At 45.3% G+C, this 15,004-nt stretch overlaps 1 protein-coding gene across 2 annotated transcripts in view; it reads left to right on the forward strand.

The window, feature by feature from the left end:
• Window positions 1-3,197: 3,197 nt before the first annotated feature.
• The window catches only part of CREB3L2 (cAMP responsive element binding protein 3 like 2), a 78,764-nt gene continuing 66,957 nt past the window's right edge, over window positions 3,198-15,004 (forward strand). The window contains exon 1 of one of the 2 annotated variants that reach the window (XM_082240549.1): window positions 3,198-3,685. In XM_082240549.1, coding sequence (XP_082096675.1) covers window positions 3,578-3,685 — 108 coding nt within the window. In that variant the 5' untranslated portion in view covers window positions 3,198-3,577. The remainder of the gene's footprint in view (window positions 3,686-15,004) is intronic. The other variant, XM_082240550.1, reaches the window with a different exon arrangement.

Here is a 15,004-nt window from a genome sequence, read left to right on the forward strand (position 1 = left end):
TATAATCTTGGCTTTGGGTAGAGCTCTTGATAACATTGGCACACTTGTCGTCTTCTTGAGATAGGAAATGTCACACCTGCACTTTTTGAGGAGGCAGCACTTTTGTTGTTGAATACTTGCATGTAAAGTCTAGGTAAAAGTAGGAGGGCTGGCACTTCCACTAGGCTGAAGGGGTAGATGCCTCAGGCAGAGGATGCTGGGCTTTGGGTGACTGCATAGTCCCGTCCCCCCGTATCCCCTATGGTGTTCCCATCCTCATGACCTTCTGCTCTGGTTATTGCTGATCAGGCTGGCTATCTCCTCTAGTTCCTTTTTCACTCCAGCAGGCACTGCAGCTATGTGTGCATTACTCTGCTCACATGTTATGTTGCATTTGCCTGAGTGGGCTGGAAACAAAAGCTACATTGATGGGGCCTTGAAGTTGCCCATGGACACTTAGCACCTGTCTGAGCAGGCAGACAGGTCACAGTCTTGCATATTATGAGGAAATGTATTGCTATTTAAATTGCAGCAAGGATTTATATAAGGTGTGCAATTAAAAGGGATGGAAGAGCTCTGTTGCAACGAATCCATTTCTAAAAACCCTGGACTTTTTGCAGTTAGGTAAGTGATAGGGAAATGCACTTCATAAGTGAATGATTTCAAAGGAAGACACATAACCATCCTGCATTCAAATCAGGACGGATCTTCATTGTGCTATAATCTCCCCACAAACAAATCAGAAAGAAAGCTCAACTGATCTCCACATAAACAAATTGGAAAACAGGTTGTCTGGAAGAGCCTCAGGACTATTCGCCACTGACATCCCATAAACTGGGGATTGGGAAACGCATATGGTAGGCAGGTGGTGTAATGAAGACCAATTAATCAGTGCTCTTCTAAGGTGGCTTTTGTCCTTCAATGTGTACTGTATTGAAAGCTTGCAGAACTGGGTCATGCTTGTTGATTTATACACCACCTTTCTGCCAGTGCATTCAAGGTAAATTATAATTTTTCAAAGCCATGCTTTGCAATCTAATGCCATGATGTGGAAGGAATAAAGGTGGAGAGGGAAGGAAGAAGAAAAAAACAAGCAAATGTACCAGCTCTTTCATAACAGTTACATAATGAACTAGTGGACTATTTGCTTTTGTTGCACCCTTTGAAATGCACCTTGGAACAGAAAAAGGTGTCACTGTTATTCTTACAGAAGTACATCTAACTCCACCCTTTGGTTGAAGTGTACTTATGCCATTACTATATTGCTCTCTCTCCCCACCCCACCTGTTTTCCTGTAATCTGCACTGTACATGGGAGTCTTGTTGTTGTGTACATGTTAAGTGTGTCCTGCCGAATGCTGTGAAGTATGTGGGGAGAAACGTGTCTGTACACATACAGGGACATGTGCCAGGGCTGACCCAAATCATTTTGTTGCCTGAAGCGGAGCACCAAATGGTGCCCTCGCCCCCTGAAGTCCAAGGTACATAAGTATCAAAGGCCAGCCAAATTTGTTTTGGCTTCTGAGGCAGAAAATCCCACAACTCCCTCTCCCCCTCCCTGTCAAGACAAAATACAACAATGATAAATTAAATAGCTTACAATTTGCTGCCCTTTCGTGATGCCTGAGGAAGCTGCCCCACTGAGACGAACAGTAGGGCTGGCCCCATTACAAGCTGGGAAACTGTGGTTTGATAAAGCTGGCTTCCTGACATGTGTCCCTTGTATGTTTATTTAATAAGTCCCTCACTTTCGTGAGTCCATGCCATGGTTCCCACCCCCTTTGCTGTTTTCAGCAAACCACATCATATTTATCTGGCTGTGTGTGGGTGGAAGAAGGGGCTATACCATGCTAGGAGGAGGAAGGTTCTATGTCCTGAAAACATGGTTTATGAGGTACAAAAGTGAAACGAATTGCTATGAGTTCTAGTATGGGTCCTGTTTGTGGGCTTTCTGTGGATGTCTGCTTGGCCACTGTGAGAACAGGACACGGGACTAGATCACTGCCTGATCTAGCAGGGCTATCCTTACAGACAGGGCTGGATTTAGGTTTGATGAGGCACTAAATTACTGAAGGTAATGGGGCCCTTTATATGTCCAGCTGTCCTTTGTCAACAACAAATAGTCACTGTTTTTTTTGTGTTGAATATATGTTATATGGTAATTTATGGACCTAATAGTTATCTAAGCCATTTGCACATAACAAAATATGTACTTTATCATTGTAGGTTTTGTTTGTTTTTATCTTATATTTTGGAAATGTACATCCAATTTTTTTCCTTTAATTTTTTGGGGGGCCAAGAGAGTGGGGGCCCCAACCTATAGCTTGTTTAGCGTATATGTAAATCTGGCCCTGCTTACAGATCTATGAGTCTGGGGGGGGGAGTTATCTTTAGCAGGGGGAGGAAGAATGGGCATGGTTGCTCAGAGTCCTGCGAGCCCAGGGGAGCCTCGACTACTTAACTCACTTTCCAAATTCTTATCAGTCACTTTTTACATCTTCTAACCTAACTTCGACTTGTCCTGAGTTTTTCAACTACCCAAATGTTCTTTTTGATGTGCCCATATATTCATCCCTCGCCCCCGTTTCGGATCTGGCTTCCCCTCCCACACCTTTTCAGCTCTGCTCTGATGTTTGCTTTCTCAAGAAAAGAGAACTTTGCTCCCAGTTCCCTATAAAGCAATCAATCCGGTTCCAGGGAAACTCAGTGACAACTTGGTCCCGGGCACTGAGCTGCAAGGAAGAATCATAGCCCATTTCCTGTCCCCTCCCTCCTATCTCCAGAGTTAAGAGGTTAATTTCCCCCGGGTCTACTTTCAAGGCTTTATTTTTATTTTGCTCCTCCAAAAGTAGGCGGGGCTTTCCCCAAAGCTGTTGTCTTGTCGCTAGGTCATTGGCTGCGGCGCGCGCCACTTTCCGAACGTTGCCGGTCCCTCGGAGCGGCTGGAACATCCAGGGCGGAAGGCTATTGGTCAGGGACAGAGAGGGTCGAGGGAGGCGGGGAGGGGGGAAGAGGGCCTTTTCCCTGCGTGACGTAATCGGGACTTCCCCGCCCACATTCCACAGCTGGGGAAGTGTAGGAAGCGGCTGCGGAATAGGGAGGGTGGAAGAGCCAGGGAATCAGCGTCTGGATTCTGATAGGGCGCTCGCCTTCGAAGTTCTCGAGCTTGCCGTCGCTGATTGGCCAGAGCGGGGGGCGGAGCCAAGAATCTGGTGGGGGCTGGAGGGAAGGCAGCAGCTGGTGGCAGTTTGGGGTTTCAGGAGCTCTGGGGAAGGTCTCTGCCAGTTGGGAAACGGAGGTCTTGCTTGAAAGCAGATGCGCGCCCGAGATCTAGGACATATGGTTGCAAAACTAGCTGGCTGTTGCATTTATTTATTTTTTGCTAGTAGTAGATTGGCGAGAGTGTCTGACATTTTCAGTTATATTATTATATAGCTTCTATTTTATTCCTTTTCTAAAGGAGTAAGGCGCACAGAGGCAGGGGGCGGCGGCGTTTTTTCAGTCTTATGGCACAAGTTTGTTTTCTGTGATCGTTCCGAAGGGCTCCAAGAGTGCATATTTCTCCCCCCCCCCCGCTCTTGGTATTGCTGAGGTCCGAAATGGCCATGGATGGGCTGGAAAGCGGGGAGCAGAACCTGTTGCACTGGGACCGAAAGCTGAGCGAGTTGTCGGAACCGGTGGACTCTGATGCCCTGCTCTACAGCACGGTGAGAACACAGTCAAAACACTGGGACGGTGGTAGTGGTGGAAGGCATGGAAAAATGGGGCGGCACAACGAAACTTTATTCTGTTGGCTTGCTGATGCAGTTATCCACCCTGTAAGAAAATAGGCACAGTGTGTGGTTTTTTAAAAAGTAACTTAGCGGTGGGGTTTACTCTTTGTGGGTGGAAGAAAAGTTTTGGCTGGTGCACATCTGGCTTCAGAAAGTCACCCTGCTATTAGCAACCCCTTCCTGGGCTTTCATTATGTGGGAGGAGTCTCTTTTTTCTTGGAAAAAAAGTTATGTTGAGCTCATCTGGAATTGGCATCTCTTGCACTTTGTTTCTCCACCTCCCCACTCCCTTTCATGACTTAAGTTTTCCTCCCTCTGCTTTCAAAAAGAGAATTCTGCTCTGTCTGCTCATGGGTGTTAGAATAAGTGCCAGGTGTTGTCTGCTGTAGGGGCAGTGAAGAGTTCTCAAAACAGCTTTATGGTTTTTTAAAAAATGGTGGAGAGCCTGGAGTTTGGAATTTCAGCAGGGGGGGGGGAATTAGGAGCCGCTGACGCAAGGAGGAAATACCTGTACTTTGAAGGGTTATCTGTGTTTCTTGATGCAAATCTAATTACTGCCCACAAGGCCTGTTTGGACCAGCATATATATGTGTGTGTGGTTTAAGTGTGGGGATTCCTATTTCTTCAGAAGTGCTTGTTACGAAACTTTTGATTGGACTCTTTCCTGTTTCTGCACATTAAGAGGTTCCTATTAAGAGTTGTCAGCAAGAAAATAGCCGTCTTTCTGAGAACTGCAATAACGGTCTCATTCTTTGGGCAGCATTCCAAGCTCTGAAACTTTTGCAGACCTGGTTTCTGGTGTTCCCTCTGCCCTGCCTGCTTTTAGTTTGCTGAAAGGAAGTAAATACCCACGTCTCCGAAGAATATTTATGGTGGTTCTGCAATGGTAGCCATGAAAGCAAATAAGAGATAATCAGTGCTTTGTGCCAGATGTTGGGTTTTTTTCCTCTAGCTGGAAAGTGTGCACCAGCAACTTTATCCAAACTCAGTCTCTGCACGTACAACTTTATCCCCAGACTGCTGGAGAAAAAGGAGATCTATTTGAGCAAGCAAAGTTGGTGGTGTGTGTATCTTTTTCTGTTACCATCTCACTTTTATTTTGAGAATGCTTGGCACTTAAGGCAAGAATGACTTGGAGCATGTGCAAAGTTCCTCCCCACTGTAAAAAGTTGAGTTTTTTTTCTTTTTTAGAAGGAAAAGGCATCTGAGGAGAAAGCAGAATGATTTTTCCCCCTCAGGAAAAGAACCAACTTTTTGAAAAGTCAGAGGGAAAAAGTGCTTCCACCCGCTGTGAGGACATAACGTTTTAAAAACAGTCTCCCAAGTTGGCACTGGCTGCACACACAGTTCATATACACATATATACTAATGCATTTCCACATGGCAAATGTCCTATCCATCCAGACTAGTGCGGTGTCTGAGAGAGCAACAAGTCTCTCTGCATTTCACAAAGAGAATTTCCCTAGCTCTCTGGCACACAACACCCTACCTCTCAATATCCTGGGATGAGGGGTATCCAAAATATTAGAGGAGGCTAAGTTTCCCTGGCCCTGGTTGTTTACGCTTTATTTCTGCTGGTGAAAAGATCCGTGCTGCCCCAAAGCGAGCATACCCTTGTATCAAGCCTAGGTATTTCGACAGAAGATGGTGCTTTATCATAGTTTTGGCATCAGATGGTACTCTTGCCATTCATAGGGTACTAGGAACGCACCCTGTGTGGCTGATTTGGGACTGCAGAGTCTGGTTGCACTCTTCACACAGTAGCGTTCCTGGCAACACTTGCCAATGGCATGGACACTCCCCATTGCAATTAAACCAAAGTACCTAATAAGGGGTTCTAGATGTGATAGCCTCAGTGCTTCTCAGCAGTCAAGAGGCAATTAAGTTCAACCACTTTCTCTGCTTATGGCATTAATTCTTGGAGCTCAGCATGCCAGTCTGTGCTGTCCTAGACTGAACATTTTAGAAGTGTGGCTGGCTCCGTGTGTGATCTGTAATGGGTATATGGAAATTAATTTCAGCTGGGCTTTATCACAAGGACGTTCTTTCAGTGCATCCATGGCAGGTATATTTGCTAGGTGCTAGCGCAGGGTTTATTATTATTAATTAATTAATTAAGTAAGTAAGTAATTAAATTTGTCACTCATCCTTCCCTGGTTACAGTTTTAAATCCAGAATTAAAGATGGTTAAATCTTAGTTGTGGGAATATGGCGGGTCCTGAATTCTTTAGCATTTCCTGAAAGAGCTACAGTGATGGAGCCAGATGCACCTCTGTGTGGAAGGTAGCCATGGCGATGCTCTCCAGATGTTGTTGGACTGTGACTTCCATCATCTTGTATCATGGCCCACCTGCTGGGGCTGGTGAGCATTGGGAAGCCAATAATAACTAGCAGGGGTGGATTTAGGTTTGATGAGGCCCTAAGCTACTGAAGGTAATGGGGCCCTTTATATGTCCAGCTGTCCTTTGTCAACAACAAATTGTCACTGTGTTTTGTGTTGAATATGTGCTATGTGGTAATTTACAGACCTAATAGGTATCTAAAGCCATCTGCATGTGTTGCCATGCAACCAGTCCATGCAAAATGTAGGCACCCTATATATAGAAATGAGAACACCAGTGATATTTTAGGGAGCAGGCAGGGCCCATTGCTTACATCATAGGAGGCTACACAACACAAACACTGTTGTATGTAGGTTTTATTTTATTTGTTTTTTATCTTATATTTTGGAAATGTACATCCAGTTTCTTTCCTTTACATTTTTTTGGGGGGCCCCAAGAGAGTGGGGCCCTAAGCTATAGCTTGTTTAGCTTATACGTAAATCCGGCACTGATGTTGGGGCACCTTGTGCTAGTGTGACCTAAAACGGGCCCCAGGATAAGACTATGTAGATAAGGGTCTGTCTTGGTTCCCAGTGTTTCCCATTGAGTTCTGTGGGGTAAACCGGCTATGATTTGAGATACTCTGGAGAGAAATTGGGAAGGGAATGAAGCTCACAAGCCCAGGGTATGTTTAGTACGCATCCCATGCTATCCCTTTACTTTCTCCCCACATTCACTTCTGTTGAAAGGGATTTAAATACCAGCCTTCAGGGCAACATTGCAGAGGACGCAAAGCCTGCACGCCACCATTCTTGACATTGTTTTCCCTCCCCTGCATGTCTCATTCTGCCCTCCTGGCAGAAATACAGCATCTCATTCCTGAGGATACTCCTTTGTGGTCTTTCTAAGAGGGAAGCTCTCCCAGTGCACACACCTTGCCTATCAAAATGGCAGGGGTTTCCCCAAGTGACGTAATGATGCATTTGCATCATTGGTAGAAAACCTGCTTTGCTTGTAGAGCTTCAAATATTCAATCAGTACGTTTCTGAGCACAATTCAAAGTGTTGGTGCTGATCTTTAAAGCCCTAAATGGCCTCAGCCCAGTATACGTGAAGGAGCTTCTCCACCCCCATCGTTCTACCTGGACACTGAGGTCCAGCACCGAGGGCCTTCTGGTGGTTCCTTCACTGTGGGAAGTGAGGTTACAGGAAACCAGGCAGAGGGCCTTTTCGGTAGTGGTACCTGCCCTGTGAATGCCCTCCCATCAGATATCAAGGAAATAAACAACTACAGTGGTACCTCGGGTTAAGAACTTAATTTTTTCTGGAGGTCTGTTCTTAACCTGAACCTGTTCTTAACCTGAGGTACCACTTTAGCTAATGGGGCCTCCCACTGCCACCGCTGCACAATTTCTGTTCTCATCCTGAAGCAAAGTTCTTAACCCAAGGTACTGTTTCTGGGTTCACGGAGTCTGTAACCTGAAGCCTCTGTAACCTGAGGTACCACTGTATCTGACGTTTAGAAGACATCTGAAGGCAGCCCTCTTTAGGGAAGTTTCTAATGGCTGGTGTTTTCTCGTGTTTTTAATATTCTGTTGGGAACCGCCCAGAGTGGCTGGGGAAACCCAGCCAGATAGGCGGGGTATAAATAATAAATTACTACCATCATCATCATCATTGATACCCTAATTTAGGGAAAATCCGGACACAAACAAATGTTTTAGCTTTTTTACAAATAGAAAATTCCCAAAGTGGTTGAGCTTGGGATGGGGATGGAGACTGGAATTTTATGTTGCCGAAGATCCAGGATGAAAATCCCCCCCCCCCCGATGCCATTTCCAACCTTGAAATTCCAGGCGTATGGCAACCCTGCCGTAATCAGAAGTACTCTGCTGTGCAGAGTAGATCATTGTGGGCTTCTTGAAATTAAAACAAAAATCTATTGCTGTTTTTAGAATTTATATACCAACAGTCTGAGTTGGCTCCTGACTTCCTAACCCAGAGATCAGACACATTTTGCTAGCCCTGATAAACTACTTGGTCTCCCCCCCCACCTCTTTCCACTTTTCTTGAAATACATGGAAGCTGGTAATGGTTTTCAGCTGTATCCGAGATATGAGGTGGAAAAATTTCCCAGGTCTGTACCCAGTGCACCACCTCTAGATGGACTCCAACTCCCATCAGCCCCAGCCAGCATGGCCAGATGTCAGGAATGATGGGAACTGGAGTTCAGCGTCTGGAGTGCACCATGTTGGCTACACCAGGCTCTAGCGCATCAGAAATTTTTCCTGTATGAATTGCTCTAATTTGCATAGGATTCTCCTCACCAAAGAATACAGCACAACAGTGAGATGAATTAAAATTCATTGTCAGATTCCAGTTTTGCTCGTTTCTAGTAGTATCGTTGTCTTCTGTATTGCAATTCCTTGCAATTAATATAATTATAAAACATAAAACTGTCAGGTATTATTCTCTTCCTCTATCACTTGAAGCTTCTTCTTTTACCTTGCATAATGTGATTTTTGTGGAACGACTTGGAGGCAGGGGCATGTTCTGTGGGGCCTTCTGCTTGTGAGTTGGCAAGGGCATTAAAAAAGGTAAAGGTAAAGGTACCCCTGCCCGAGCGGGCCAGTCTTGGCAGACTCTGGGGTTTGTGCGCCCATCTCACATCTATAGGCCGGGGGCCAGCGCTGTCCGGAGACACTTCCGGGTCACGTGGCCAGCGTGACAAAGCTGCATCTGGCGAGCCAGAGCCGCACACGGAACGCCGTGTGCTAATGCAAGGGCATTAGCAGCAGGAAATTCTACTAAACTCTGTTTTACTGAAGAACTGGTTGGGGAGGTGTTGCCTTCCAGCATAATATTAATCCACTGGAATTCCCCTCCACATTTTCATTAGACTTTCAAATGCTGGAATGCAAACCCACAAACGCTGGTTGTTTTTCATTTAACTCCTGCTAAATATTTTTATCATCCATGACCCACACAGCTAGCCTGTTAGCAGGAGAAGCATTTTGGTTGCATGTATATAATCCTCATTGTTATTTTTTTGCTGTTAGCAATTCTGTCGTATCCTGAGGTGCTAGGGTAGATTGTTAACACTTTTAAATGTCACAAATGAAAACTAAAATTGTTGTGTGCGATGGTTGGTTTTTTAAACCAACAAAATCCAAACAAGACCCTGAATCTTAGCTTCACCTTATTTCCCACTATCAACTTCATTTTGGCCACTGCAACTGCTGTTTCAGGAATAATAATAATAATAATAATAGGATATTAGAATTGTTGGTAAAGACCCCTGGACAGTTAAGTCCAGTCGAATTTGACTATGGGGTGCGGCGCTCATCTCCACTTTTAGGCTGGCAATGGGACACTTCGACAGAAGCCAGAGCGCACGGAAACGCCATTGTAGAATTGTAAATTCGGAAGGGACCATGAGGGTCATTTAGTCCAACCCCCTGCAATGCAGGAATCTCAACTAGATCATAATGAAACCATAGAATTGCAGAGTTGGAAGAGCTATTGGTTGCTATTACAGTCATACCTCAGATTACGTTTGCTTCAAGTTGAGCATTTTCAGGTTGCGTCCTGCGGCGACCTGGAAGTACCTGAAAGGGTTACTTCCGGGTTTCGCTGCTTGCACATGCACAGCCAATCGCGACCCGCGCATGCGCAGACGTGGGTTGTGTTCCTTTCAGGTTGCGAACGGGCCTCTGGAACAGATCCCTTTCGCAACCAGAGGTACCACTGTATTCCAACAAACCAATCTGGGTTCCTGTGTCTGGGGTCTGGACATTGAATATGCACCAAAACTCTGGCAATTGGCTCATGTGAAATACTTTAAAACTCTGTCTTTAGCTGATTCTCAAGTGCCAGAGAATCCAGCATTTCTCCTTGGTGAATAGACACCTTGTTTTCTCCGCAGCTGCACATATTTGCGAGCCTCTGGAAAGGTAATTTGAAGAGCCTTTGCAAGTCGCTCTGAATAGAGCCAGTCTTCTAATTCCTCTTGACAGGTGAATCAAAAGTGAAGAAAGAAAGTGAGGGTCAGCGTCGACAGATAACCACAAATCAGGCCTCTTCTGCTGACTCTGCTTTCCGAATCGAACTTCGGCTAGGGATGGAAGCAGTATGAAACACCTGGTTTGAAGCACAGCTGCTTCAGCCATTTCGCAAGACCCTGGCCTGAGTCCAGGTAAAATTAGTCACTGCTGTGCCTCATGGACGCCAGTGGAACAAAGTTAGTTGCAATGACAAGAACCGAACAGTGCAATCCTGTGCATGTCTACTTAGAAGTAATCCCCATTGAGTTCAATGGGATTTCCCCAGCACCCTATCGACTGGCAAGTTTGGTAGAGAGAATACTCACTCCTCCTCTTTTAAAATTTGTGATTATGCATGAAAAATAAAGGAGCAGCTTGTCTTTAAACCCTGTTATCTTTTACAATGTTGATCCTTTGCTGGACCACTTAGTTGGTCAACCAGTGTCAACATATTGACAGGGATGGAAATGTCTGTTGCCTCATTGCTTGCAGGCAAATTTAAAAGGCAGGTTACTCTAACCAGGAACTTGGAAATGTCAACAGCTTACCTGAGCATTTGAGTCAACCTCTTCCTCGTGTTGTGGTTTTTATCCGCCCTCTTCTCAAGCAACCTGCCGTTCTGCAGTTTGTAGGAGATACATTTTTTTTCCTTTTAAAAAGAGGTGTAAGGAGGAGAACTGAGGGGAGATTTAGCAAACGAGCCAATAGAATTTGACTGTGATAATCTTTCCATTTATACATTTTTAAAATAATTTTTTGCAGATTTAACGAGGAAAGGAGGAAAAAAGATAAAATTAAATAAGAGAAGGAAAACAAGCCAAAATAATAATAATATACAAACAATAACAGTAGACCACCATCAGTTTATATTGCAGATACAATGACCACCAGTACACAAATCTTAAAATTAAATATGTAAGTTAATATAAGCCCTCCAGTTTTTGCTTTTTTTGCCATATAGAAGATGCACTTGTACAAAAACCTGTTTTAAGAAAATAGATAACTAAGGAGACAGCCAGTTCACCTGTTGCTTGAGAAGAAAGGCAAGACTAGGCAAGCCTCATGTCTATTTTACCCACACCCTGTGGCTGCTTTTCACTTTACAAATGGGACGAGACCGGAAAGGTTAGGTTGTGAATCTCCTGCCAATTTGTCCAGTTGCACCATAAGAAAGGAGTACAGTATACAATTATACAAGGGCGAATTATTTTAGCTTCTTATTCTTTGGCACATGGCCAACACAGTATTTCTCTTCTCAACCTTTTTTGGTTTATCTTTGGACTGCCGTGTTGCATTCATGTTTGTTTCTGGTATTTGTATATCAAACAATTTTTGTGTCAACGGAGCAAAGGTTTAAGCTGGAGTGACAAATGGGGGAACATAAAATATTTCTTGAATTTTAGACGCTCGCCTAGTGTCAATAGGCAAGGAGTTCCGAAGTGTAGGTGCTGCCACACTAATAGATGCAATTTCCTCCAACTGCAGTTGATTGAAGTGGTTGGCTGGGCATTTATGCAGTAAGGCGATCCCGCAAGTAAACATGCTTTTGCATATGTTGGAAGCTGCTCAGAATGGCTGGGGCAACCCAGACGGGTGGGTAGGGTACAAATAATAAGATTATTATTATTAGGTGTACACGATGGTTGCATAGTAATCTTGGGACCCACACATAAACCTCTCTTGACCTGACCTACCATTCACGGTTGGTGTAATAATAAAAGGAAGGAAGAGGATTATATGCATCACTCTGAACTCCTTGGAGAAAACAGTGGGAGGAAAACAAACTCTGCATTTTGGTCAAAGGAGTGTACGTAATTGGGATGAGGATGGCAAGGAGTCCATGGTTCAGATTCCAGCAGGCCACATGGCTTTCCTTGCTGCTTTTTTCCACCTAAAGTTCAGAGTTGAGATCATTCTTGGGGATGAGCTGGGGAAACTTTGAGCTTCCCTTATCTCTCTTCAGGTAAATTACTTGGAAAGAGCAGTGAAGTCTAAACACCCACTTGCTTTGACTTTGCTTTCCTGTTTCCTAATGAAAATGTTCAGCCCTGTGATAAGGTAAAGTTTATCTGAAGAGCTTATCTAGTGAGTGGTTTTTCTCTGTCTTTCTGAAGCTGTTGTTGAGAATCTGGTTTGTGGCCTTGTCCCTTTTTTGTACACAGCTTGATTTTTTTATATGCACACTGAAAAACAACAACAAATGACTCCATGTTCAAACTTAGGGGAAGGAGGCATGCATCTACATTGCTTTGCAGGAAATTAATGTGTCTTTCTTGATATCTCCAAATTAGCCACCTTATTTATTGCAAATATTTATATAACCAGACTATCTAGCTCAGTAGTGTCTGACTGGCAGTGACTTGCCAGGGTTTCAGGTAGGGGACATTCCCAGCCCTACGTGGAAATGCTGGGGAAGAAGAGGAGGAGGAGTTTGGATTTGGTATCCCGCTTTATCACTACCTAAAGGAGTCTCAAAGCAGCTAACATTCTCCTTTCCCTTCCTCCCCACAACAAACACTCTGTGAGGTGAGTGAGGCTGAGAGACTTCAAAGAAGTGTGACTAGCCCAAGGTCACCCAGCAGCTGCATGTGCAGGAGCAGAGATTTGAACCCAGTTCACCTGGTTCACCAGATTACAAGTCTACCGCTCTAAACCACTACACCACACCAGGGACCTTCTGCGTGCAAGGAAAATGCTCTACCACTCTCCCTCTCCATATGAAGAGCTAACACATGAGTGGGGGGCTGGCCCCAGTTCTGATGATCCTCCACTGGTTTCTTCCTGCAACCACTGTGTGCTTGAGGCAGGGGCTTACCATAGGCTCCTCCATGTGATCTGGAGCCCTTTGTGAAGATGCAAATTCAGCCAGTTCCCCTTCACAACTTTGCTGAAGTACAGAAGTTGTCAGGGTGGTGGGCACAGCTGTGTTTCTTGCCTGTGTTTGTGTGTATGTGCTGTGAATGCAAGGGGGCGATCCTAGTCTCTCTCCATTTGGAGACCTAATGAGTGAATAGGGTTGAAGTCCAGAACATAAGAAACAACTACTGTGTGCTTTGGGGGGGGGGGGTGAAGTAAAACTGTCAGAATGTTGCATGGAAGAGACATGTTTGGTTGCAGCTGGGGCAGATGCACCACGGCGTTTCTTCTCTGTGCTCCTCCCAGCGGTCATTTTTCCTCTGGTCGCTGCTATGGATAGATGACTTGACTGTCTGTCTGCAGGTACTGCGGTCATCTGCGAGGGGTTCCCATTTGGCAGGTTGATGTTGCCAGCCTTCGCATCATGTTTGCAGACATCTTTGTAATGCAGAGTTGGCCTGACAATTGGCCTGCTGCCACAACCCCCCCCCCAAAAAAAACAGCTTTTGTGATAATGAACCTTAATCCCCCTCAGCTCATCCTAGGGTTGTGGCTCTGGAGGCTCTCTAAAGCACTGCATGTAATGCCAGTACAGTGGTGTCTTGGTTTAAGAACAGCTTAGTTTATGAACAACTTGGATTAAGAACACTGCAAACCTGGAAGTAGGTGTTTTGGTTTGTGAACTTTGCCTTGGAATAAGAACATGTTTCGCTTCCGGTTGAGTGTGTTCCATTTGTAAATTGAGTTCCCCTCTGCTGTGGGAAAGCACATCTTGGTTTAAGAACGCTTTGGTTTAAGAACGGACTTCCGGAATGGATTAAGTTTGTAAACCAAGGTACCACTGTACATCGAACAGGCTATGGGCTTGTGTTAGCCAGAACTGAAACCAAGAAAGGCTGGTCACCATTTCTGAGAATGCAGGGAGGAGGAGAATACTACCGCAAAGGAAGAGTAGCCTTAAGAGGTGGAAAAATGGTAAAAAGTGTGTGGGAATCTAAAAGTAAGAGGTGCGGTCACTGAGAAGGCCTTCTCTTGGGTCCATTGGCAGCACAGAATACCTGTCAGTGGGACTGCAAAGAGGGTGTCTTGTAGCAGCTGTAATTTTGAGACCATCTTCATGGGTAGCATTCATTCAGGAACAGCTCGAAATAGGCACTTCTTACCTCTGATGGCACCTAGGCCTCCAGAGACAGAGATGGATCAAGGAATACCCCAGACTATGTACCTGTTCCCTCGGGGGGAGTGTGACTCTGTCTGTGGCAGGATGAGCACCCAGTTCCATCCCAGCATAGGGACAGAGAAGTACTCCTGCATAGCAGGGTAGGGCAAACCCAGATGCTGACTCATTGCCTTTAAAAGGTAAGGGATCCCTGACCGTTAGGTCCAGTCGCAGACGACTCTGGGGTTGCAGCGCTCATCTCGCTTTATTCGCTGAGGGAGTCCGCGTACAGCTTCTGGGTCATGTGGCCAGCATGACTAAGCCGCTTTGGCGAACCAGAGCGGTGCATGGAAACACTGTTTACCTTCCCGCCGGAGCGGTACCTATTTATCTACTTGCACTTTGACATGCTTTTGAACTGGTAGGTTGGCAGGAGCAGGGACCGAGCAACGGGAGCTCACCCGGTTGGGGATTCAAACTGCCGATCGTCTGATGGGCAAGCCCTAGGCTCTCTGGTTTAACCCACAGTGCCACCCACCTTTATCTGCTAATAAATCTTAATTCAATTGGCAGTTTTCAGAAGACGTTCCCTTTTGTTGCTGGGAATTTTCTGGGTGACCTCTGTGGCTGTCATTTTCAGATCTGCTCTGGAACGACTCACAAATGAAAGTAGGTTAATGCAGTACCCAAAGCCCGGGTGGTTCCCACTATCCAATCCCTTCCTTTACCAGGGAAACAGGACTTTTTCAGGGGTTCCCAGAGTCGGAACTAAAACTGATGTGGCGACTTCTTGAATGAAGTCATTGCATTAGCTCAAGGACTTCTGCCCTTGAAATGGGTGGGATATCATCCTCTACTTATCTGCTGTAGAGAGT

Source organism: Podarcis vaucheri (genome assembly GCF_965113315.1).
Source record: "Podarcis vaucheri genome assembly, chromosome: 10".
NCBI lineage: Eukaryota > Metazoa > Chordata > Lepidosauria > Squamata > Lacertidae > Podarcis > Podarcis vaucheri.